Source organism: Crassostrea angulata, chromosome 6, assembly GCF_025612915.1.
Source record: "Crassostrea angulata isolate pt1a10 chromosome 6, ASM2561291v2, whole genome shotgun sequence".
In the NCBI taxonomy this organism is placed as follows: Eukaryota; Metazoa; Mollusca; class Bivalvia; order Ostreida; family Ostreidae; genus Magallana; species Magallana angulata.
The window spans coordinates 14,843,060-14,869,087 of NC_069116.1; the positions used below are offsets into that span (position 1 = coordinate 14,843,060).

The 26,028-nt window shown below is 32.5% G+C and overlaps 3 protein-coding genes across 6 annotated transcripts; 1 reads left to right on the plus strand and 2 right to left on the minus strand.

Moving 5' to 3' along the window:
• Window positions 1-75: 75 nt before the first annotated feature.
• LOC128186473 (D-aspartate oxidase-like) lies at window positions 76-8,519 on the minus strand. Of its 2 annotated transcripts, none has more exons than XM_052856250.1 (11): window positions 7,857-8,519; window positions 4,629-4,827; window positions 4,238-4,352; window positions 3,571-3,656; window positions 3,123-3,188; window positions 2,570-2,624; window positions 2,079-2,180; window positions 1,930-1,991; window positions 1,618-1,735; window positions 786-884; window positions 76-336 (listed from the first exon to the last, which is right to left on the minus strand). In XM_052856250.1, the coding sequence occupies exons 2-11, from the start codon at window positions 4,823-4,825 to the stop codon at window positions 226-228; spliced, it is 1,011 nt and encodes a 336-aa protein (XP_052712210.1). In that variant the 5' UTR covers window positions 4,826-4,827; window positions 7,857-8,519; the 3' UTR covers window positions 76-225. The 2 variants fall into 2 exon arrangements, with proteins under 2 accessions (XP_052712210.1, XP_052712209.1); XM_052856249.1 differs by lacking the exon at window positions 7,857-8,519 and adding an exon at window positions 5,668-6,491.
• Window positions 8,520-11,024: 2,505 nt separating this feature from the next.
• On the minus strand, window positions 11,025-24,323 carry LOC128189094 (D-aspartate oxidase-like). 2 transcript variants are annotated; one of them, XM_052860552.1, is made up of 12 exons: window positions 24,208-24,323; window positions 23,248-23,455; window positions 22,740-22,854; window positions 22,039-22,121; window positions 21,708-21,773; window positions 15,309-15,363; window positions 13,687-13,788; window positions 12,943-13,004; window positions 12,546-12,663; window positions 12,182-12,280; window positions 11,933-12,074; window positions 11,025-11,792 (listed from the first exon to the last, which is right to left on the minus strand). In XM_052860552.1, exons 2-11 carry the CDS (start codon window positions 23,439-23,441, stop codon window positions 11,967-11,969), a joined length of 1,002 nt encoding a protein of 333 aa, XP_052716512.1. In that variant the 5' UTR covers window positions 23,442-23,455; window positions 24,208-24,323; the 3' UTR covers window positions 11,025-11,792; window positions 11,933-11,966. The 2 variants fall into 2 exon arrangements, with proteins under 2 accessions (XP_052716512.1, XP_052716513.1); XM_052860553.1 differs by having other exon boundaries at window positions 24,114-24,210.
• On the plus strand, window positions 16,776-20,145 carry LOC128189095 (uncharacterized). 2 transcript variants are annotated; one of them, XM_052860555.1, is made up of 3 exons: window positions 16,776-17,038; window positions 17,315-17,727; window positions 20,010-20,145. In XM_052860555.1, the coding sequence occupies exons 1-2, from the start codon at window positions 16,922-16,924 to the stop codon at window positions 17,723-17,725; spliced, it is 528 nt and encodes a 175-aa protein (XP_052716515.1). In that variant the 5' UTR covers window positions 16,776-16,921; the 3' UTR covers window positions 17,726-17,727; window positions 20,010-20,145. The 2 variants fall into 2 exon arrangements, with proteins under 2 accessions (XP_052716515.1, XP_052716514.1); XM_052860554.1 differs by having other exon boundaries at window positions 16,787-17,727.
• Window positions 24,324-26,028: the final 1,705 nt, after the last annotated feature.

Genomic DNA, 26,028 nt, shown 5'->3' on the forward strand with positions numbered 1-26,028 from the left:
TCTTCCATAACATCATAGAACTATACATTGGAATCAAATATTAATCCGCATTGTAAGAGAAGTAAAACTCATAAACATTGTTTGCGACTTATCATTTTATATTTCAGTAATGTAGAAAAACAGTACTTGTTTTTGTTTAACATAGTAATCAATTGCACATCCGCATTACATGTTGAGTTAAATCCAGTACTATTAATTGTATTCACGTTAAACAGTGTCAATATTTTAAAGTTTGGAGGAACATTTGAGGCAGTCTCTGACCATTCCGGCAGCCTCCACAGCTGTTCCCCAGCTCAGGGCAATACCATCCGAGCAATGCCCGTAGTTATGAACCACCTTTATTAAAAGAAGACAAAATCTTTTTAGTAAGAATTTAGAATTCTTTGATGCAAATTAATCTTTTCTTGACATTTGCTATTTATAACAAGAATATCATTCTCCCATTTTTATTTATTTCTTTAAAATCTTTTAACCCTTATCTTTTTAAAAAAATGTTTGATTTTATTGTCGCTTAAAATTAATTTTTACATGAAAATGCTTTTACTTGAATAAATATTAAATAAATGATAACTACATTTATAGTTAATTTAGAGGAAGTTTTACAAGGGCATATATTATAATTACTTAAAATTCTGTTCATATATTATATTGTTATGTATAAAACTTTATTAAATGCAATAAAAATCTAGTTTTGAAAATCGTGAAAATTACTATGAATTGATAAACAATAAACAAATATGAATACAGTAAATTCATACATTTGAATATTTTCATTTCACACTCACTGTTAATTGATCGTTCTCAACTTTGATGATTTCCTTTTCCATCCTGAGAGGTGATCGTACTGGCCTTAACCCCGCCCATACGTGATCGACCTCTGCCCTCTGTTGAGCATATATAAAGTAACATACTAAAATGCATTAATCAACACCTGTTCAATGCAAGAAAATACAAAATTGACAAAATGTTAGCATGTTTCTTAGTTTTACAAATAGTTAACATCTACTAGCTTAGTATTTCAGCATCGATGATAAATACAACACATAGTCACAGACGTTTGGTTAATCTACTTCTTATAAAACTTTAAAATACAGACAACACGTTGCGAGATTTCATTCAAATTCTTTTCATTCACTTCATTGCAAAGGTGACATTTTATTCAAAATAATTAAAAAAATAATAAATTATTCATATTATTCAAAATCCTGAAATCCCGCTGTAAATCACTTAATTCTTGTGAGAATTGTCAGTATTTTGTAAGAACATCTATATGGTGCTACCATTTGTCCATATTAACATCAATTACTAAATATTAAATATTTTCAAATTCTCAATTCTACAGGTGATATACACAAAACGTTGTTGTTTACTTTCTATACAATAATTTATTTATAACATATAGATGTATTTGTCCTTGCTATGAATAAATGGAAACAGTTCTAAAAAGGGCACAATAATACTACATTTAATGAGATACAATAATTTATTTATTACAAATAGATGTATTTGAACTTGTATATGTATAAATGGAAAGACTACTAAAAAGGGCGCAATAATGCTACATTTGCTGAGATAATAATCAAGCAATAAGCAACATCATTTGCATTTTTTCATTACCTTTAAAGAAGGACAAATTTTGCAACATCTTTCCAAAATTGCTTTGGATTCCTTGTCATCTATAGATATATCGTAGTTATTTTCATCTCGGCTTCCTCCAACGGCCACCAAACCCTGACTTATATTAAAAAGTATGATGGTTATATTTTTATGTCTTTGAAGAATATTTCAAATTAGAGATATGTCGCTTTTCACTCTATTGATATTGCTCTAATCTGACGACAATGTATGTATGTATGTATGTATGTATGTATGTATGTATGTATGTATGTATGTGTTACTGTTTTAATGTAAATATGATGACTAACTTACTTTGGTATAATGTAAGCATCAGCATCAGTGTATATGCAATATTTTATCCATGGTGCCTTGACCTAGCAAATGTTAAACATGAACATTAAATATCGAAAAAATGAAAATACACTTCAAGATATCGATGAGCAATATTTTCAATTAATTACTCGCAAAAGCTGTCCTCGATTTGGATGAATCAATTTGTCGCCGAAAAGTTGTCGACTTCCTATTGCTGAACAATTTACGACAATCCTATATCGACCCTGGAACTGAAAAAAAAAACAACATATTCAGGTCAATGATTGATTAATCATGTACTGATGTACGTCTTTTTGAGGTTATCACCATTAAGCCGTTGTTAAAGGTCCTTCCATTGAGACACGTGTCTTGTGTCTCAGACTCAGTAACCAGTAGGGTCTTAATAGTTCATGTACAAGTACCTACTATGACACAGTATGACAGACCCGAAATTTTCACTTCAAAAGAGTTTCTGATGCCGAGCACCTTGCAAAATGACTCTTTCAACAACAGTATTTCAACCATAAGACCGATTTGTACATCAAATTGCATGACAAACTGCATCAATTACACTTCTAAAGGGTACTGTACATGAATATCTGTTATGTGAAAAGTCGTTTTTGAAAATAAAATGTCCTACCTCGTTCATATTTGACACACGTCTTTTCTCAACCTTACCACCATTCTGTAGAAATCTGGAAAAACTCTGGTCATTGAGAATTCAAATTTTAAAGGAAACACATCAACAGATCACAGTTTTCTTTGGAAAGGGAGACTGAGCTATATCAACTGTGTTTTGTTTTGAACATATTTTATTGATTGCTTAAAAAAATTACCCGTGTGCCTTTAAACATAAAATAAGACAAACACTACTTGTTTAGAGTAAATAATACATTATATAAATGGATAGGTAATTTTGATCGCTGAATATGTTATTTGAACACACTACTGTAAATAATTCTCGTTAAAACACTGTAAAAGTGATAAAAAAAAGGGAAGCCAGATATGTTTTGTGCATTTGCCGGCTTAATTTTCACATCATGTAAATGAAAACAAAAAGGTCATTATTATCATTAATTCAACACGAAGCAATATTTTATTAAAAATTAACGTTATTTTCAAGAATGAAAAATAATAAGGAGCAAGACAATATAAGTTCCCCGTTGTTGTTAGTAAATGTACTGGATACTTACCTCTTCAGAAGCCAGACCAGGTATAACTTTGTTGTTATCACAATGGTTGTCACAAGATAGCCATAACTTCAATCATGAAAAAGTAAGCAAATAACTTTTTAAACTAACAATTTATAAAAAAAAAAAACAACAAATCTTTATTTAGTGAATTACAGCATTATTGTAAATAATAGCATTTATGTAAATTGTGATGTTATTTTTATGCTGGTACCAAAAATAGTAGTCTAGTCATAATATAATTGTAATTCTAATTTTTGAATACTTTTGAGTGTTTAGCTGATCTTCCTTTTTGTCTACATTAGCCAATCAGAGTGCGGCATTTAGTCGCGCGATGTTTTGACTACGTCACTTTAACTGTCAGCTGTCAACAAGTTTGTAAACACCGCAGTCAATAAATAGCATTATTATTCAATGAAGTTAACCATCGACTAAGAAGAACTTTACATACCTGAAATGTTTGTCAAATCCCATCTTTTTCATTTCATCTCTACTGAGTTCGTGAAATGTGAACACAACATCTTTGTACAAAGGATCCTAGGATGCAGTAAGAACAAAAAAGTCATTTGTCAGACGCATGTTTAATGAACAAAAGTATTTCACAAAAAATCTAGGAACTAATACATTTGTACTTAAAAAGAAACGAAACCTACATAATTTCATTATCAAAAGCGTACAGAGCAATTTACTGTATTTATTCATAGCTATCGATGTAATCCCAGTAAGTTCATTGAACTAGAATTCATAGGCATATAAATGATCTAATACTGTATCTTGCGAAAAATCTACTCTGTAGCGATGAGTAAGAAATGTCCATAGGTGTCACACTAATTCCCACCCCTGGATATTCTGTAAACGCCTTAAGGTTTGCCAAAAGATTTGTCTCGTTATCTGAAGTACTTTCTGTTTATTTTTGAAATCGAATGTAGGATTAATATTGCATTGTTGTAAATATAAAGTCTTGTATTTACTACAGATTACAGACTAGGCCTAATTTAGATAGTCTACATTTTAGTTTTATTGTCGTATGTGTCATTCAGTTGTAATTTTTAAAAGAGTGTCACATGGGTAAGACTGAATAAAGAGCAAATGATATTCAACATTTGTATATCCTTTACCTTAATCTCCGTTCGACTCAACATAAACGAAGGTGTGATGGCTATTCCAGCCGGACCAGAATGTTCTGACAATGCCAGAGAAGAAAAGTGCTCCCATCCATCACGGATCCATTGCCTTGAGATATCAAACCGTAATCAAAGTATACAAAAAAAGTATGTAACAATTAGGGATATTCTATCATGTTACGAACATTTGCTATGGTATGCTAATTTTTGCCTGACAATAAACAAATGTTGTTTTTCTTCTTCAAATCACGACATCGTTTTACAAATGTCCTTTAAAAAGATACAAAAGATTAACGCCGGTCATCTTTTAGGGAAAAAGATGTACAAGACGCTCTCCGACAAATCATATTCTAAGAAAGGTTTTAGTTTTGATGTTCAAGTATACCGAGCCCTTTGTATGTCCACGCCTGGGAGATATTCTTCAGTTGGCCTGAATATTGCGCCTGCCCCGACGCTGGTCGTACCATCTACGACATCCTCTGCTACGATCGTCACAGAACAAGAAGGAACCAATCGCTGGATGTTGATGGCTGTGGATAAACCTACCACGCCAGCTCCAATCACCACAACATTCGCTGTCATGACTGAAAACACGTTACAATACTGTACAGCAGGAAATGAACTCCCAGAAGAAAATTTCGCTATATTCACGCAATTTTTAAACACGATAAATTTTCGCTAATTCAACGTTGATTTATGGTGCCTTGAAATTAAGAATTCCTGAATATAAACTGTAACCTAGTGATCAAAATACTTATACCTGTACCACCATAGCTACGTAATATGTTTAAGTACCAATATGGTAAGTCTATAACTTGCTCTTATTCGCCAATATATTCTTTATCTATCTATCCTAATTTCATTTTATCCTGACGTCCATACAGCTTAAACAGTTAAAAATGTGATAAAAATAACCGTACCTAAACACACACTGATGAGTTTTAAACGTTTGTATCATAGTTTGTATCGTATATAGTCCTAAATTGGTTGAATTACATGTATATACACACATAGATAACATTTAAACATAGTAATAAAAAAGAAACCGGGAGAAAAAGGTAAAGATCAGACGACACGTTCTTCGAGTATGTTTATTTGTATCTCCTTGTAAAAACGAGTTTCAGTTAAATTTTTATTATTATTATCATTTTTGAAATGATTAATTTAAAAAAAATATATATATGTATACCAAAAAGTTTTATATCAGCAATGCAAGTTTATTTTAAATAAGATTGTATAGGAAATTGCATAATCTAGTATCTTGCAAAAATGCCTGGCAAGGTACCCTAATTGTTTGCAAGAAAGCTTGTCAAACAAGTAGTAAATCAATATGTTATTCCTGGTAAAAGCTATACAAAAATGAGGAACGTGTCGTCTAACCTTGATATCAACAAGAATGGATTAAAAAAGATGCACATTCTTACTAGTTGGAGTTAATCCATCACCCATAATGGCCGAGTGGATCTACTTGCCGGTGCAAACAAGGGTTTAGAGAAACGGGGTTAAACTTAGTTCAAAATTACGTAAACATTGTTGAAACAAAAATTGTTTGCCTGACCTGTTTAATTTGCTACGAAAGCGTTTTTGTGTCACATTTACCTTTGGTCAGAAGCGTACGCCGTACAAAACAGTAACACTAGGAGCACGGCAATTGAATTGAAATTATGCGTGGAGGAAATAGATTCAGGAAAATAATAATTTTTTTCTGATTTCTTATTCGTATTATAATTAAAAGGTTACACATTTTTGGCAGATTACTGGTGCACTCATCAGTTGAGAGATTAATTTTAGAAACCCGTCTCGTAGTATTTTGAGTTGTTTTATGAATGTATGTTTAGGTAATTACATTGTGTTGAATCGAGGTATTAATGGTCTTTTCTTAAAAACTATACAGAGCTATATAATGTGTTTTAAAATAACGCATAAACATTTAGCAAGAAAATATATGCAAAATACAGTATCAAGGACATTGCAAAAGACTTGAATTAGATAATGAATTTTCGGGTAGAAGCACTGTACTTATTTCTGTACACTATTTCGCCTCCTATCAGTTTGTCTGTAGACTCCTCCTAACCAGTTGGCCAATTCAACCTTTCAAAAATGTCCTTAGCAGGAGAGGACATAAATTGGTAACAAAAACACATAGTGGAAATAGGCTGCCTTATATTGATTTCTTCCTAAGAGTAATTGAACAATAATTGACAAAAAATTTAGTCCAAGTGAGATGCAAAGTTTTAATGGGGAAATTCTATCATATTTTGTCGACACTTTTACTTATAGTATCTTTCTAAAAAGCATCCATACTTAGAGTTCGTCCACAGGGGCATCCTATCCGCTCTACACTCTATGACATATATAAATAATACCCGTGTATTATTTATATATGTCACAGAGTGTAGAGCGGATACGATGCCCCTGTGGTTCGTCTATATTCAGATTTATTCAAACCGAAACTCCGAATCAACAAAGGGAGGGAACAAGGTGTCTCCAATAAAATCTATTGGGAAACCCCATTCTAATATTCTTTTGTATAAACGTACGACTATAATTTGAGATTATGTGCAAGTATTCAAATTTTTTCAAATCTTGACATTTGGACCGATATAAACTAAAGGTACAAGGAGCAAGCTCACAAATGATACCCCCGCTAAGGAAATATAATAACGAAAGTATTTCTCTATAAGAAATAAAGGATGCACCCTTTTTCTTAAAGTAACCTTAAACTTGCACAAAAGACCAAAGCTTAAGGTCAGGACATGTTATCAGTTCACTCACAATCTTTGTTTCAAATTTTAGCTTCTTACCATTTTCCATTACAAGATATTGATTACACAGAATTTTTTCTTTTTTTTTTAAACAATGACCTTGAACTCACACAACTGACCCTTTATGACATATCCTCAGGTCATAATTAATTGCAGTAAGAACTTCCAATTTTTTCAATAAGAAAGATATAAACCGAGCACGAATTTTGCACTTTTCCTTCCAGTGACCCTGAACTGGTCCATTATCTTGGATCAAAATCATTATTCACCCTCAGGTCATAAGCAATCTTTGTGTAAAGTAATTAAGAGCTTCCAATGTTCCTCAATAAGAAAGATATGTTCCGTACACAATTGCACAGACAGACGGACTGACAGACAGACATACGGACAGACAGACGGACAGAGACATACGTAAGGACAGACGGACAAGGTGATTCCTATATACCCCCTTAACTTTGTTCGCGGGGGAGGGGGGGGGTATAATAATGTGGTCCCATGATACATACAAGATTTTCATGGTAACAATTTAAGAATCAATCTATTTACCACAATGCTACAATTTGTGATTAATCTAATATGCCGGTGCTCTGATGCAGTATAGGTTATATTTTGTTTCCCTGTATTAGTCCAAATCTGTATACTCCAAGGGGACACAAGCTATGACTGAACAAATTTGAATTTAACCTAGTCAGTAGATAATACATCTTTCAAAAAAACTTATCAATCCCTTTAGGACATTGCCCTTTATTTAAACAAACATGAAAATCAGTAATAAGGAATGTTCACTACTATGAAGTATGTTTAATATGACAGCTACATGTAAGTTACTATGCTGCAAAAAGTCTTACCTCACAATTTGTACCCTTACATTCCAATTCAGTGATTTAAATTTTAAATACTAGTACGTTAACAACGATAAGATATTTATAAATAACTTTTTAAGCGGCAAGGGATTCTATAAATAATAAAGAACAGACAAGAACAAATAATAAAGAGCATGATTCCGCCGGACTTCTTTTCTATTATAAATGAAGTCCCTTTGCTTCCGAGGTGTTGTAAAACTATTGATATTTTCAACAACAAACTCTCCCGAACATCCCAAAGTGTTTCTTTACATGTTTATTCTTGTTTGAAGATTACCTTTTAGATAATCAAATATGACACATTAAAAAATATGTGTCATCGAAAGTAAAATATTGACTAAAAACTTTAAAAACACTATTCAGGCTTCGAGCACTGATGCATTTTTAATTCAATGCCTCCATCCGAAAAAATCTACATTTAAAGAGCCATAATTCCACAGTCGAGCAAACGTAGACACTTTTACGCATTTATTTCGTCAGATTATCGTTAGATTACAAACAGTGCGTGTTATGCACTTATAATGAAATGATATCGCTATGTGAAGTAACGAGGTTATAGAACATGTTGTAACATCAATCAGAAGTTTTTTCCCTGATTAGGAGATTAAGTTCTGTTTTTCCAATTTTAAGGGGTGGGTAAGGGGACACAACAGCGGTAATATAGTACATAAATAAATAAAAATAAATGATAATTAATTCCATCACACAAGAGAAAAGTGCCTTAATTCGGGTTAACTAAGCTAAAAATCCCATCTTTTTGAGACTATTTTTCTCATTTAGTTAAACTTTGGTATGTAAACACTGGCAAAACTTTGAAAAGATAGAACAATAATAAAATAACAAAATTAAAATATTGTTTCGAAAAATGCTCCGAAGACAGAAAGATGAATACTACCTGCATGATAAAAGAAATAAAGGTAACACAATAAAGTTGACTTCTGCATCCATTGCCCTCTCTTAGATGGATAATTTTAAAAGGTATGAAAGTTATATTACATCCTTTTCCCCCCAGGAACTGAATTTCAAAAAGGTATGCAGTAAAGGGTGTATGTTCAAAGGTGAGCTATTTGTTGTCATTCAAACTACTAGCAAATATTTTCTGCTTGATGTCCAGCAGTATATAGGAGTTTGTGCATATTATTATATATGCCCTTAAAATGGATCCCCTGAGCTTGGTGCTAGGAACTTTACAATTTTAGAAGAGGAGCCTATGTTTATTTTGTAACCTACTTATTAAATGCACAGAAATAAAACTTTTTATTTGATGACATTCATGTTTTCAATACTTTTCTGTCTCTCCTACTAATGTATAAAATATAATTCGGTCAACATTTGCCAGGTAGTAGTTTAGGAAAGAAGACAAAATTGTTAAAAAATTAACGACTGACACAAGATGCACACCGACGAAAACAGGGCGCTTGATGACTTGGATACGTTAAGCGAGTTAATCGTTTTCATCGAAACCTGATTACAACTCGCAGTCAATATCTGAAATGTGATACGCTTTTTTAAATGCATTGTAAAGATCAACTTCTTGTTAATCTGATTACTTCCGACAGAAAATACATTTGCATGTCTAAATATTGATGTAGTCTCACATCCTTCAAGTTATTGAATTACAGTCGGGATGTCCGTAAATTGGCGCATATGATGTAATCAGCGGATATCTTTAAACTACCTGGACTTGACATACAAATTCATCAATTCAAACAGTCACGGTGTACTGATAAGTTAAACTCTTCCTGAAATGCACCATTCGGTATTTTAAATGCACCTTTTTCTATTCTCATAGTATTTGAAATATTTTGTAAGCTCAGAACTTGTAATACAAAATACAATTACTTATAAAAGTTGGGAAATGCAGTATTATACCGAGATATACATGTATTTCAACATTCGATAAAGGGTGAGTATGATTATTTGTTTGTGATGCTACATATGTTTTGCAATCAAGATTTTTTCTTTGATACTACTCATGCCCAAATGTAAACTTTTTCTTCATTATACTGTATTAAATGTCAGTTAATGAGATTAATTTCATTGTCATTGCTTACCTGCTGAAAGTTAACAAAAGCTTTAAGGATATAACAAGTACATCCGGAATTGATTGCCCTGAATATTAGTAGATATACCCAAGCTTCTTAATGAGGTCAATTTCGTCCTTTATCTTACGTTTTACAAAAATAGATTTGGTTGTTATCAGAGAGAGAGAGAGAGAGAGAGAGAGAGAGAGAGAGGAGAGAGAGAGAGAGAGATTAACAAAGACAGTGAATTTAAGGATGATGTTTATCGAAACGAAAGAAAGTCCCATTGATGATAAGGAAAAAATCATCTATTGTACGTTATAGAGCTTAGATTGTTGATTTTCATTTTTAAAACATTAGGTCAATGACCTACTTTTTGAGTTAGTTTCCATTGGATTTTTTTTATTTGAAAAAATATCTCTCAAAACTTTACACTATGATAGAGATTTTTTAATTGTGAAAATATTGCTGAGATAAACACACTTTGAAAAAATAAATGCAGTTTAGAAAAACTAAATGATGATAACACTTGGACATCTATAGTTATAAATAATTTATACTGACCTGTTCTGCTGGTATTTAATGATATGAGGTGATGCAATGATCATATTTTAGATATAAAATGTCTTTTGATGATTTTGAGCATATTTCATTTTTTCGCATCGTATTTCATACAGTTATCTTAAGAAAGAAATGAGATACAACAAACAGGTTTGTAGTTCTTGCAATTGTTTTTTTTTTTAACAAAAAACAGAATCAGTGGGAAAACATAGTCGGAATTTCCTTTTTATTCTTTTACCATTAGCCTATTTTTGTTTGAACTTATTTTATTAAATGATATCAGTTGACAAATCAATATAATTCATTTAAGAAATACTTAGTGTCTTTAGAACAAGGTCTAGAATTGTAATCTTGAGTAGGAAGATGAAATTAGTTTCAATTGAATCAGATACCCAAGTGTAATTCAACCATTGCATTTCAACTACCACCTTTTTTCAACGTAAGGAATGATTAATCTCTATCAAAAATTGTTTTTAAAAGGTGCTAGCTATATAGATTGTGCAGTATTAACATATTTTATGCCTGCTGTTCAAAATTTGCAGCTTTTTCCTTGTACCTAAAGCTCACTTTTAATAATTTATAGTTATATTATAGTTATATTATAGTTATATTCATTGTACTTCAAATAAAGGAATCCATTACGTTTGTTGCATGCTATAAAGTAAAGAGAGTTTCATAATAGAAGCACAAAAATGCGCACAAACATTAACAAAAACATTAACTATTTCGTGACACCATCTGGCATTTTCAATCGTCGGATTGTGTTATGATTGTTTAAGATCAGATCCCCAAACTGAAATACCAGTAGTCAATGGTCAAATTGAAATCATACCGTATGAAATTTTAAGTAACTCGTGAATCACAATTTTGGTAACTTTTTATATATTGACAACATTACATACATATTATAATCTAATTCTTGAATGTTTTTCTTGAATACATGAAAATTGAAAACTTTGTTGAAAGATTTAAATAACAATGACAAAATTATCACCGAGGATCTAACCATAATGATTTTAAAAATAGGTGTGCGGTTTTTCAGATATCATAAGATTCAGCAAAGTGAAAAGCCTCTATCATAAAATCCCATTCGAATCACTATTATCAGCTATTTCTTAAAAATACAGTATAATAACATTGGTGTAGACAACAAAATATAATGTATAAATACATTTAAAAAAAACATACTAGATTCAATTAAATATGAAAAAAGACATGTGAAAGGTTATAAAAGTTTTTAACATAATAATGCATCTTTGACTAGTTCTGCTGCATCTATGCTGGTTCCCCAGCTCATAGAAACTCCATTAGCACCATGACCATAGTATTGAACAACCTGAAAAAATGTATTCATCATAACAATCAAGAGAGAGAGAGGGGGAGACAGACAGACAGACAAATGGATGACAAGCAGGCTACAGACAGATAGACCGAGAAAAAGAGAGAAAAGAAAGGGCATCATCCCAAGCCACTTGCCTGGTTTTTATTCTTCTTCTACAGTGCAATGTCATCAAAGTTTTGAACTTAATAATGCATCTTTGACTAGTTCTGCAGCATCCATGCTGGTTCCCCAGCTCATAGAAATTCCATTAGCACCATGACCATAGTTATGAACAACCTGTAAAAGATGTGTTTCTCATTACAATAGAGAGAGAGAGAGAGAGAGAGAGAGAGAGAGAGAGAGAGAGAGAGAGGGGGGGGGAGAGGAAGAGAGAGAAGGCTTACAACTAAGCGTCCTTTCTTTAACTGGAGAATTTCCTTTTCTATACGAATTGGGACACGTGTAGGTCGAAGTCCGGTCCATTCATGATCAATCACAGCACCCTTATAGATATAAAAAAAAATCAAAGGTCCGAAATACCACAATGGCGTCAAGCAGTAAAAAGGATACAAAATGTTGGTTACTGAACACAAATGTAGTTTAAGACATAGAGAAATGTATTAGATACATAATTGTTGCAAGGATTTTTTTCTATATTTTAAACCAAATTTTAGACGGTCGTTGTGAACTGAGTTTAATTATGCATTTGAACTGAGTTTAATAACGCATTTGAATACAAAATGTTATACGTTTACATGATAACCATACCTTTAGTTCCGGACAGATCTTGTAACACCTCTCAAGGATCGCCTTGCTGTCGCTAGCTTCTATATTTAAATTGTAGTTATTATGTTGTCGACAACCTCCTACCACCAGTAATTCACCACTATTTTGAGAAAAAAGAATTGACTCACTATAATGTTTAAAAACTTGAATGAAAGCATGAATGTCAAATTCAAATGCTGAACGTTTATTTATATGTGTACGTTTTGATACTTTCTGAATGAATTATTTCAATTTTTAATGAAAATTATTTTCAAAAAAGTTATAAAAATTATCAAATATTAAAATATTCTACAAGACTATCGCATATTTCATACATACATAATTCATTGTTCTCACTGCTTTATCATTAAGTTACTACTTTAAATCTGTAAATATTTACTTTGGGATCAGATAAGCATCGTCCTCTGTGTATATAAAATTCTTTATCCATGGTGCCTTTACCTATAATGCATATTTTTTTAATGTCATTATAAACAAGAAGATAAATTGTCTTCGACATTCTAAAACAAATATAAAAGGATCATGGTCATGATTTGTGATCAAAATTAGTTTTCGATATTTAAAATGCTTTATTTGATTCAATTTGTATTTTATATCTGAATGTTGTCGTGTTCAAAAAATGCAGATCTCACAACTTAATGTGATGTGAACACGGTTCAAGCCATCTTATATATTGTTTACATTTGTTCAATATACCTGTATAATTTCTGTTTTAGCAGTTTTTCCTCCTTGCTAATTCGTTATGAACACAAATAAACAGTCTAAAGTTTTTCAGATTCAAACTTGTATTTTCTACTCAGCATTCGATATGCAAACAAAAACATGGCCTTAGCTTTGTTTGCGTTATGAAAAGTTGTGAGCTCTGAATCTTGCTTGTTGCTAGATGGCAAAAATACCCTAATTAATCATTTTTATCAATAAAAAATAAAAGCATATTAGAAATGTTATAACAATAATATTACAACATTATAATATTATAACAATGAACAATGTTGGGTAACCTTAACCGATCATAATCTATTGTGCTTATGCACAAAATTGGCATTTCATGTCAAACAAAACAAAAATTGTCTTGTTTTTTAAAGATAATTTAATAATAATAATCAATAATTAATGCACCTACCCTCAGTAGCTGACCTCGAACAGGAAAGATGGAAGTATCTCCAAACAGAGAGCGACTCCCGATACCCGTACAGTTAACCACCAAATCGTACTGACCGACCAACTGAAAAAACAGATACTCAACAATTAACTACCATACCGTACTGACAGACGAATGAAAAACAGACATACAATTACCCACCACTTCTTACTGACAGACCAACTGCAAAATAGACACAACAGTTGACCATCACATCGTACTGACCGAAAACTAATAACAAACAGACACACAGCAGTTACCGACCACATTATTCTGATCGACAAACAAACAGACACAGAGCAGTTACCGACCACATTATTCTGATCGACAAACAAACAGACACACAGCAGTTACCGACCACATTATTCTGATCGACAAACAAACAGACACACAACAGTTGACCATCACATCGTACTGACCGAATAACTAACAAACAGACACACAACAGTTAACTACCGCATCGTACAGACTGACAAGCACAACAGTTACAAGCATCCCAACGGAATGAAGAAAATTAAAACAGGCAGGTAATTTAATTTTCTAATGAGTGTAGGTCCTAAATCATGCAGTAGAAATGAAGTTTTCCTCCTTGTAAATACTGTTTAAAGAACAAGTATTTAGCGAAACATTTATAAAGAAGAAGTATTACATACACAATTTTATAGGGGCATGGTCACGATTTTGGTCAAATTTTATTTTTCTGTTTTTATTATTTACAATGCTTTAGGAATGCATTTCTAATGATCAAATGAGTTTTGAGAGTCAATCGTAGAGTTACAAGCAGGATACAGGGCTCACAACTCTTTGTCATGTAAACAAGGCTCGTGCCCTGTTTTTGTTTACATGTGTTAAATATACCAGTAAAAATCCTTTTCAAACTGATTTGTCTATCTTCTTATTCATTTTAAGCATAAATAAACAGTTCCTAATGTTTAATGCATTATTTTTGGTCTAAATCTGTAATTATAACTTCAACATCCAAAATGTAAACAAAGGCTTTGTTTACTTAGCAATAACTCAACAAATGACACGCATATATTGGTTGCATATTAAAAATGCCTTACTGAAGCATTGTAAATATTAAAATTGGAGAAATAATTTTTGACCAAAATCGTGATCATGCCCTTTTAAAGTGATAACTTTCCTTGTTTTTCTTGTCAGACTGAAATTTGGAGTAGTACAGAACAGTAACATTTTAATTGTTTTTTATGGTTATTTCTTCTCGCTTTATCAATAAATTAGAATTTATTTCTTATTCGGGCCGAAAAAAAAAATGCCGCTTCATTACCAATCAAAGGTTTTTCCAGATTGTTTTAAATTTTCAGTATAACCCAACATGTATATACATATACAAAGTAAAAGTAAATTCAAATGCAAATTTTCATAAGCATGTATACGTATATTTAAATTTCAATGCTATTTGGCTAAATACCATGTACAACTTTGATTAACTTTGATTTATGGAGAGGACTTAAAGAAGCAGCGCCTGTTGTTTAATCGATCTATAATTTTCATGATAGAATATTAAACTTAAACTAATTTCAAATCGTATGTCAGAGTTTTTGCAATTTTCTCAAATTATGTTTTACGAGGCATTTTCTTACTTCATTTAAATCGTCAATTCTTCTTTGTTCTGTCTGCCCTCCGTTTTCTTCGAATCTGAAAATAATTACATGTAATGAATTTTGAATGTATACATATACTTTCTATGATATCTTTATTCTGTAAAGGCAACTCTGCTCCGAAAACACATTTTCATTTGATTGCTGATGACATGTGCATGTATAATAACTGCTTAGTGAAAGTACTGCATTTATTACACCTACAACATTCATTTTTAACTCTGTCACAAAAATGTCTAAGTATGCCACAATACCGAGAATATAATGTGCTGTACTTGTAAAACATTCATTGTTTAAGTTCAGTGTCAGTGTTAAAGGTCTTAAAAATAATATATCATATATATCAACTTATTCATTGCATTTGTTATTTTGAATTTGATTCAATGTAAGTGAATTGGAGCTACAAACAAAATGCCGAAGATACCTGTATGCATTTTCAAGTCAGTAGGGGAGTTTGAGAGAGAGCAATTTTACATTTTACATCGTTTTGTTCAATAATGTCATCGACTCATTTTGCAGTCTTTGACAAGATACGAGTATATCTAAAGTGTTGTTTATGCTTTGGTTTCAATTGTTGAAATTATCATAAGCAGTGTTATATATCAAGAATGCTGATAATTTTTAATTTTTCATTAAAGGGACTTGGACACGATTTGAGCTCAAAAATTAAAATTTAATTTTTCCAATTTTAATGTTTAGAATAATTTATATGGGTACTTTTAATGCTTTGTCAAAATTTGAAAGTCAAACATTGAGTTATAAGCAAGATACAGAGCTTGAAAATCTTCGCCGAGCTTTGATATGGATTACATATGTGTTTTATTGGTATAAGTCTCAATCAAATGTTGTTTTTTTCTGTTTATCATATTATCTATGAACACATTGAATCAGTTTACCTTGCTTGCCACGAGTCATTTGCTAAAAACAATGGTAATTCCATACTTTACATTACTTGTAAACAAATATAAGACTTGAGCTTTGTTTACATAACAATAAACAATGATTTCTTTCCTCTGTATCTCTCTTATGACTTGACTTTAACATTCAAATTTTGGTCAATCATTCAAAATGAGCAAATAACTATTTTATTCATAAAAAAAGAAAAAAAATTGATCTAAAATCGTGTCCAAGTCCCTTTAAATTCGCAAGTAAATCTACTTAACCCCAAATATGCATAAAACCTAATATTAGTATGTACTTTTTAAGGACATGATTTTGTTTACATAACAAAGTGACTCCTGCACAGTGTATATCTGATTTGAATTGAATTGTATATCTCGTTTATAACTCGACCACTGACACTCAAATTTACTTTGACTATGCCTTAGAAAAGCATTGTAAAGATTAAAGACGGAAAAACATATTTTGACCAAAATCGTGACCATGTATTTATCATGGGTACTGAGCATTATTTGTACATGTGGGGAAAGTAGGCGGGTTTGTTTTGGTACGGGTGATTGGTTTTTACAATGATTGGCTATTTATATAGTAACAAGTACGCATGAGTGGAGATGTTATATAAGGGCGTGTATTTGGTAAATGAGCCATTCGAAGGCTCAGATTCTTAACTTAGTTCACGTTTTTTCCATGCCACTATGTCCGAGCATGAGGACGCAGAGTTAAATCTTCTTTACGACACATCAAATCAAGGCCGCTCTCAACGGGTTTCAAGGGCACCCGAGGTTCAGTCGACACGAAGTACTAACGGCAACGTAAGTGACTTGGCGGATGCAGTAAGTTTGTTCAAAAGCGTAATCGATTCTCAGTTTGCATCATTATCTGAAAAACTTTTGACTGAACAGAAAGCTAATGCAAAAAGTCTCTCTAAGAAGATAAAAGAAAGCAAAAGCACGCGAATTCAAGGGGAAGGAAATCGCATTCAATTCATTTTTAACGAAGAAATTATTGAAGACTTAGACAATCTTTCCATTGTTGTTAACGACAGTTCGGCTGTTTCTGTAATAAATGATATTAAAGAAAAATTGCAGAAGCGCAATAAGCTTATCAGGATTGCAGACAGCAGTCCAGCAGGATGGAAGACTGTTAGGGAATACGAGCAGAATGACTACGCAGATGACTCGGACGACGACAAAAAGATTCGCAGCGCGGAGTCACGGGCTATGCGGCAGAAATTCCGGGGGAGGGGACGGCCCACACCGTACAGCCGTCCGGTGCCAGCAGCAGCAGGGTCTCAGGCGCAGCTTTCCTCTGGCAGTTTTGGTGGCTACCCTCTACTTAATCAGCCCTTTCGTGCCTTTGGGGGTTCAAGGAGAACCCCCCAGCCTTCAGACGTGTGTCACAGGTGCTTCAAGACGGGACACTGGAAAAGTCGATGCCCCCTCAACTACACACAATCCGCCACAGGGTCTGCAGGGGCAAGCTCTTCAGCCGGTCAATGATGATGAGTATTACTTTAGTTCCAGCTGGTCCGGTATTCTCAATATTTCGAAAAGCATTAAAGAAAATTTGATTTCTTATGATAGAAAATGTAATTTGATAACAGGTAGAGTCAAGAAAAGTTTATTTCATAATCTTCATTTTTGGAAAGAAATAGATGTTTATGATTCGGTTTTTTCTATGATCAAAAATGGATATTCCCTTGATTTTGAAATTCACCCCCCTTCAAAACACTTTGAGAATAATAAATCAGCTATGTTGAATGACAATTTTGTTTCAGATGCAGTTCAAGATCTGGTAGAATCAGGTAGAGTAATTCAGGTACATGAAAAACCATATATGGTTAATCCGCTGAGTGTAGCAGAAAATCACGAAAAGAAAAGGCTAATTTTAGATCTCAGTTTTTTGAATAATTTCATACGGAAAGAAAAAGTAAAATTCGAAGATTGGAAAATCGCATTACAATATTTCAAAAGAAATTGTTTTATGACAAAATTTGACTTGCAGTCGGGATATCACCATATAGATATTGACCCTTGTTTTCAGCAGTATTTAGGTTTTTCATGGAAGGGAAATTATTTTTGTTTCACTGTATTACCTTTTGGTCTTACTTCAGCCCCATATGTTTTTACAAAGTGTTTGAGGCCGTTGGTAAAATATTGGAGAAAAAACAATTTAAAAGTAGTTCTATATTTGGACGATGGTCTTATTATGGCTATGTCTGAGGCCCAATGTAATTCAGCTACAGGAATTATTAAACAGTCGTTAATTTCTGCAGGTTTTTTCATTAATGAAAAGAAATCTATTTTCAGCCCTGTACAAGAGATTGAATGGCTTGGATTGCTATGGAGATCTTTAGATTTTAGTTTACGAATACCGGAACGAAGAATCATGGACTTGGAAAACTGTTTAGATAGAGTTTTGAATGCTTTACCTAATGTTTCTGCACAATTTACAGGGAAAATTATTTCAATGTTACCGGTTATGGGAAATGTTGTAAGACTTATGAGTCGTGCTTGCCACATGGCAATAGAGAGTAGAACTTCTTGGGATCGAAAGTTAGATCATGTTATTGTAGATTCTATATTACCTGAAATTTATTTTTGGAAAAAGAACGCAAGATCGTATAACTGTAAAAACATTCAGAATTATTCAAGAAAGCATGTCATGATTTTTTCAGACGCAAGTGATGTTGCAGGGGCAGCATATACTGTAGAGTTGGATCAAAAGGTTTTTCACATTGGATGGAGTGAATTTGAAAAAGAAAAGAGTTCTACATGGAGAGAACTAAAGGCTATAGAGCTTGGTTTATTATCGTTTCATAGAGTTATTGAAGGAAAAACAGTGAAATGGTTTACTGATAATCAAAACTGTGTAAAAATCATTGAAAGTGGGAGTATGAAAAGTGATTTACAAGAAATTGCACTGGGCATTTTTCAAATTTGTCTGTCTAAAGGTATTTCTATAGACGCTCAATGGATACCCAGAAATGAAAATCTTAGAGCAGATTATTTAAGTAAAATAATTGACTACGAAGACTGGGGTGTAACGGATGAGTTTTTTGAATTTATGAGCAAAATTTGGGGTCCATATGACATTGATCGATTTGCAAATTTCAAAAATGCAAAGTTAGAAAGATTCAATTCGTTATTTTGGAATCCCGGTACAGAGGGCGTAGACTGTTTTAGTCTCTCATGGGAAGGGGATAACAATTGGCTAGTGCCACCCATTTCATTAATTGGTAAATGCATTTTACATTTGATTGGGACCGAATCAAGGGGTACTATCATTGTTCCACATTGGCCCTCTTCTTATTTTTGGCCTTTAATTTTTGACGACCATAATGAAACAATGCCCGCTGTAAAGGAAGTTTTAGAATTCCGGGAAGCTTACCGAATTTTTAAGCAAGGAAATAATGAGAATTCTATTTTTGGTTCTCGTGAGTTTTATTCTAAAGTACTGGCAATCAAATTAGATGCAAGGATGCAAAGTAGGTCCTGATGTGCAAGGGCACATTGCAGATGTTTACCTTATTAATGGGCCTGGTGCATGGGGTGCATTGCAGATGTTTTTATGCATGTATATATTGTATGATAAGTTTTCAAGAGAGATATAAATCAAGATTCTTTATCTTGTTGTGTTGGTTGGTCCTGATATGCTAGAGGCATATTGCAGACGTTTAGAGTGAATAACACGAGGGACGTCACGAATAATCAAAATGTATTTACATTGTACATATTTTGTATGCATATATGAATTCATTATTATAAATGCTTTTAATTATACGTTTTACAGATATATTCCGCAAGGGACGATGGGCAGAAGCCAAAGCTTACAACAATCCCGAGCTGGATAGACTATCTGCTCTATTACCGGAGTTCTGTGTGAAAGGAAAGGCAGAGAATACGAGAAGGAAATATAAGTATGCATTTAATAACTTTTGTAAATGGTGTACTTCTCATTGTTCGAATTTGTCCTTTTTACCTTCAACCGATATGACGGTGTCTATGTATTTAGTTCACATTTGCCAGGTTTTTTGCTCGTCAGCCAAAATAGAGGAAGCTGTAAGTGCTATTTCATGGGCTCATAATTTAGCAGGTTATCCAAACCCATGCCATTCTTCTTTAGTTACACAGGTCAAAGAAGGCGTGTTGAGAGAATGCAGGAAACCAGTCACAAAAAAGGAACCTATTTCACCTTTCCATTTATTTCTTCTTGCAGAAAAATATGGCAATGAAAACAGCTGTCTTACAGATTTAAGAATAATAACAATTTGTCTTTTAGGATATGCTGGTTTTCTTAGATTTTCGGAAATTGTTAACATCAGACGATCTGATATTTCATTCCAAGATCAACATGTCTCCATATTTATTCAGAAAAGTAAAACAGACAAATATAATGAAGGATCTCGTGTTTGTATTGCAGAGACGGGTACCAAAACATGTCCAGTGTATTTTTTGAGAAGATATTTGAAATTAGCTGGAATAGAGAGTTCTTCAGACGAATATATTTTTAGACAAATAACATACTTGAAAAAAGCTGCTTCCTTTAAGTTAAGACATACAAACAAACCTCTGTCATATACTAGAACAAGAGAAATTATTCTTTCTGCCTTAGAGGATATTGGTTTAGATAAGAAAAAGTTCGGATTACACAGTTTAAGGTCAGGAGGCGCTACAGCTGCAGCTGCTGCAGGGGTTAATGACAGAATTTTCAAAAAACATGGCAGGTGGAAAAGTGAAACAGCAAAAGACGGTTATGTTAGAGAAACATTGTCAGAAAAATTGAGTGTTTCAAGTAATCTGGGTATATAATAATATATCCTTTTTTAAACTCAACTCTACTTTATTTTGTCGAAATCTGAGCGCTTCGCCTCCTATCCTATAATAATGTGTTGTTTTATATGGTAAATGATTTATGTTCGTTTGAGTGTAACGAACTAAGAACATAAATGTATTTATCATGGGTACTGAGCATTATTTGTACATGTGGGGAAAGTAGGCGGGTTTGTTTTGGTACGGGTGATTGGTTTTTACAATGATTGGCTATTTATATAGTAACAAGTACGCATGAGTGGAGATGTTATATAAGGGCGTGTATTTGGTAAATGAGCCATTCGAAGGCTCAGATTCTTAACTTAGTTCACGTATTAGAGATATTCCCGCCCACCCAACCCTTGTTATGATATGTTATTTGTAATAATCGATTTGCTATCAGTATTAAAGTTATAATTTATCTTTTGTAGTTTGATGATTGTACATATGGATGGAGTTAAACGAGAGATTGATTGATCGAGTTGATTTACTGTGATTGGATTTGATAAGAAACAGAAAAAGAGAATTTATGTAATGTGGTTGAATAAAATCTGAGCGCTTCGCCTCCTATCCTATAATAATGTGTTGTTTTATATGGTAAATGATTTATGTTCGTTTGAGTGTAACGAACTAAGAACATAAATACCCCTTAATTAAGCTATACATGTACCTTTTGAAAAGGTAGGGTAGGTAATCCCTTACTATGGCTATCACAGTAGTCACCTGATAGACATACCTACAGGTACAAAACAAAACAGAAATTATTTTACAAGTCATTGAATTTGAATTTGGATCTACAGTAATATTACAAATAGTTGAAAACTTGCAATTTTAAATTGACAAGACAATACTCTCTCTCTCTCTCTCTCTATCTCTCTCTCTCTCTCTCAAATTAAAAAAAATGATTTTGACGGAGTAAACTTTCAAGAAACTCGTTAAAAATGATTAATAATTTCAACACTACGAGATGTATATGAAATGATCAAACAAAATCATCTCACTTATAGTGCCCAAATCCGAGCTCTGTTACCGCTTTTCTGCTGATTTCGTGGAAGCTATAAACAGAATCCTTGTATAACGGGTTCTAAAATAAATAACGAAAATCTTACGTAAGACGACTGATAACTGTATTCAAATTAAATATACTTTTCTCAAAATGTTAAATCAAAGAACATTCGGGTCATATTAAACACAATTTTCCCCCTGAAGGAAAACTCAATCTGTTTACACTGTGAATAAAAAGCCTTATTCATATTAACATCCCGTTAATTCTAGTACTTTATCATCGTGACTCGGGGTACGCTTATACTGGTTTCCTTTTTTCAGATTGATGATTGTTCCTTCCTCATTAAAATTGTAGGCCTGTTTTTCTTACAATATGCTTTGCATTAAGAGGTTGGATGCTCCTGGTCATGTTAAGACTATATGTATATTAATTTCCTTTATAAAGAGCTAAGTGTCATAATATAGGAAATTATTCAATGCTTTTTAATGCTAAAATGGGAAGATTTTCTCTTCGCTAAACATAGTATACGGCTTAAAAATTCATTTCTACAATTTTAAGGATGATTTGACTCGTTGAACATACAATTTCCCAAAGTATAAACTGATTAAATTCAAATTATACATATCCACAAGTCGTTTAAACCCGGGTAATGCAAAACATTCGTATTCGTGTGCCTGCATTTCTCGTTCAACATACCTCGACCTTGGTTTGACTTAGTATGAACCCAGAGACTATTTGCATCCCCGATTCTTTAGCTTTATCTGACACTGCAAGAGAAGAGTAGAAATCCCATCCTGCCCGAGCCCATCTCCTGCAATATAATTCAGATCACATCTTTAAGCAGCCAGTAGGTTTCAGACTTTCGGTTTGTTTCCTTTTTTTTAAGATTAATGGACAGATTTAAGCTAACAATTTAAGCTGATTTGAAAATAATAGGAACTTTATCCACTTTTATTATATTCTCCATCTCTCTATAAAGTTTAAAGGAGCATATTGTCTTTGTTAAAGTATGACGTATCAAGGTCAATTTCATTAAAATTATATCTTTGATCCGTTCCACCTAGATCTATAAAAAAGTAAATGTAGCAATTAATGTTGTAGGAGCGAATCAAAGATCTAATTTACATTGGACTTGTATCGGACTTGTATCAATGTAAGAGTTATAAACTAATATATATATTTCTTTTTACGCAAAGTTTAATACCGTATTTTTTCTTCGGGCACTCCTTGGATGAATTTGGCAGTCGGTCGAAATAACCCTCCAGCGCCCCAACTTGTCGTTTCCTGGCCAAATTTCTCCGAAATTATCTTGACCTGAGCCGATGGAATCAGATTTTGGATGTTCAAGGCTGTAGAGACACCTATTATGCCTGCCCCCAGCACGGCGATGTTAGGCATCGTCACTTTTTATACTATTGAAATGAATTAATAACTGAATTTGTGCTTTCGTATATCATGTTTTGAGTTCATATTTAATTAGTTTATAAATTTTCATAAGTGTTTTTGAAGATATTATTTTAAGAATTCTAATATATATTCATTAATGAAGCTTTATCATTCATTTCCTTCACACATATATACAATAATTTAATAGATATATCTAAAACATTATAAAATGACCCTATAATATTTTATTTATTTCTAGTATATAAGAAATTAATATTCACATCGAACAGTGTCGTTAACAAAATTGACTTTATAAACATTTTCATTTTGAAATTTAGTCTACGTTTCTTAAACTTCCTTGAAAATGGTTTTTGATACGACCCCTCTTTCGTAGTAAATTTAAAGAGCAGTAACCCAACAACACAAACATGTGAATTTTTTTTAACACTGTCAGCTGTAGCATAAAAGCTAAAATGAATAATTTTGATTCATAGAATTCTATACACAGCTTCGATAATGATTATTACTGGAAAATATTCCTACGTTCTGCATTCAACTTATTTTAACCTATTTGACACCAGTAAAAATTTATAGTATGTCGGTATTTTTAACTTCCCGAATTTACTGCGCATCAGCATTTCAAATGGTTTTTTCATATAAACCCCTTGTAAAGACATAACTTACGAGTATTCTCAACAAATGTTTACAAGAAATGTTTACAATAACCGTCACTGAATATTCGTCCGATGGCGATGGGGAAACATCATATTCTCCTTACCTGATATTGACCTTGAAAGGCGGCCCTGTCGTTAAACAGCTGATGCCTGTTAAAAATTCAGGGCGAATCTAAAAACTTATTTTTATGTTTTGCTCGCACACTCCTTACCACTGCATGTACGCCTCTTATTTATCAGGACATTCAATTTTAAACTTTGAGGTGACCTGTGAGGCTATACGTACATTACATCTTGCACGACACAGATAAGGTTTTATATTCTGCTATTTTCATATCTAACACAATTGCACAATGCCAGCCTGTTTCGACGAACTCTTTAGATATTTTGTTTCACAAATTTTGTGAAAAATTGAATATGTTTTGTCTTATAAATAAATTTACTCGCTCATCATTGCACATTAAAAGAGAGAATAACGTACGTGTAAGCTGTTATATTTCAATTTAAATTCAATTTCAATTTCAATTTCTTTATTAACCAATTAAGGGCCCTCAAGGGGCAACATGAAGACTGTTGACATACAACATCCAATGAACATAAAACATTCAATAAACATATACAAGAGGGAAAGAGCTGGATGATTAAAAGAACTATGACAGACATGAACAATTAAATAGTATATATGTATATATATGTATAATTATGTATGTTTCCATACATTCAATATAGTGTCTTCTATATATTTATGTTAAACACCATATACATAAATATGTCAAGATACAAATGCACATACAAATTTGAAATAGTTTATCATATGATTGAAAAATAAAAAAACCAATATTTGAATAGGAAATACAAATTAAGGCAATGCCTTTTGTAAAAATTTACCAACAGAGTTTAATATATCTAATTCTTCACAGTTTAGAATCCAAAATAATTTTTGTTTATCTTCTAGACTAGTAAAATGTTTTGCTTTAGACGAAATTAAATCAAATAGTTCCTCTCTTTCTTTTGTAAATTTGCTGCATTGGATGAGAAAATGTTCTTCATCTTCAATTTTACTAAGTGTACAATTTTTGCATATTCTTTCTGTTCTAGGTGTGTTATTATATCTGCCCGATTCAATAAAAAGTCTATGCGCTGATGTCCGCAGTCTACAGATTGGCTTTCTGTATTCAGGTCTTAATATAGTTAAATACTTTTCCAGTCTGAAGTTAGTTTTCAAAAATAAATAAGTAACAAGTTTGCCATCTTTAAGTGTTTCATTTGAGTACTGCCAATCCATCAAATATTTTTTAGTCTGAGATTGTTTTAAAGAAGTAACAAAGTCTTTTTTAGAATATGTCATAATGTTTTGAATATTAAGAATGTTTAGTAGCTTTTCAATAGAGGAATACCAAGTTGTATTTTGGGCGAAATGAAGTTCTTTACTACATACAAATGCATCTTTTAATAGAGGAAACTCTGTTGTTAAATTTTCTAATCTGTAGCAATATTTTAGTAATCTATTGACAATATCATAATGTAGAGGAAATCTTCCTAGTTCAGAAAGTGAAGCATGGTTCATACTTTTCTTATTCAACCCCAATATGGTTTTACAAAATTTGAGATGTAAAGTTTCAGCTATTAAGTTGTTATAACATTGTTGTATCAGTATATCATTAGACTGTATTGACGTTAAAGATTCCCCATATTTCAGAGCCATAGAGTAGAATTGGCTTTATAGTGTGGTCAAATACATTTAAGCTAGTCGATATCCCGGGGTATAAGTGGTCCAATAAGCTGTATAACGCAATGAAAATTATTATAATTAGTACAGCTAGTAAATTATTTAGTTCAACATCCGGATATGAAATAAGATTGCAAAGGGGGGGGGGGGGGTCGACAATTCGACAAAAATTATGCAATTGTTCAAGATTATAAAT

What these genes read in the sequence shown, in the direction of transcription:
- LOC128186473 (XM_052856249.1), bottom strand. Translation starts at nt 5,692, where the DNA reads ATGGGTGATGGATTAACTCCAACTA. An exon ending in GATGCTTACATTATACCAAA is followed by an intron (nt 1,736 to 1,929) that starts GTAAGTTAGTCA and finishes TTTTAATATAAG; the next exon opens with TCAGGGTTTGGTGGCCGTTG. An exon ending in TTGAGAACGATCAATTAACA is followed by an intron (nt 337 to 785) that starts GTGAGTGTGAAA and finishes CTTTTAATAAAG; the next exon opens with GTGGTTCATAACTACGGGCA.
- LOC128189094 (XM_052860552.1), bottom strand. Translation starts at nt 23,441, where the DNA reads ATGCCTAACATCGCCGTGCTGGGGGCAGGCATAATAGGTGTCTCTACA. An exon ending in TAAGTCAAACCAAGGTCGAG is followed by an intron (nt 22,122 to 22,739) that starts GTATGTTGAACG and finishes TATTTATTTTAG; the next exon opens with AACCCGTTATACAAGGATTC. An exon ending in CTCGGATTTGGGCACTATAA is followed by an intron (nt 21,774 to 22,038) that starts GTGAGATGATTT and finishes TTGTACCTGTAG; the next exon opens with GTATGTCTATCAGGTGACTA.
- LOC128189095 (XM_052860554.1), top strand. Translation starts at nt 16,922, where the DNA reads ATGTCCGAGCATGAGGACGCAGAGTTAAATCTTCTTTACGACACATCA.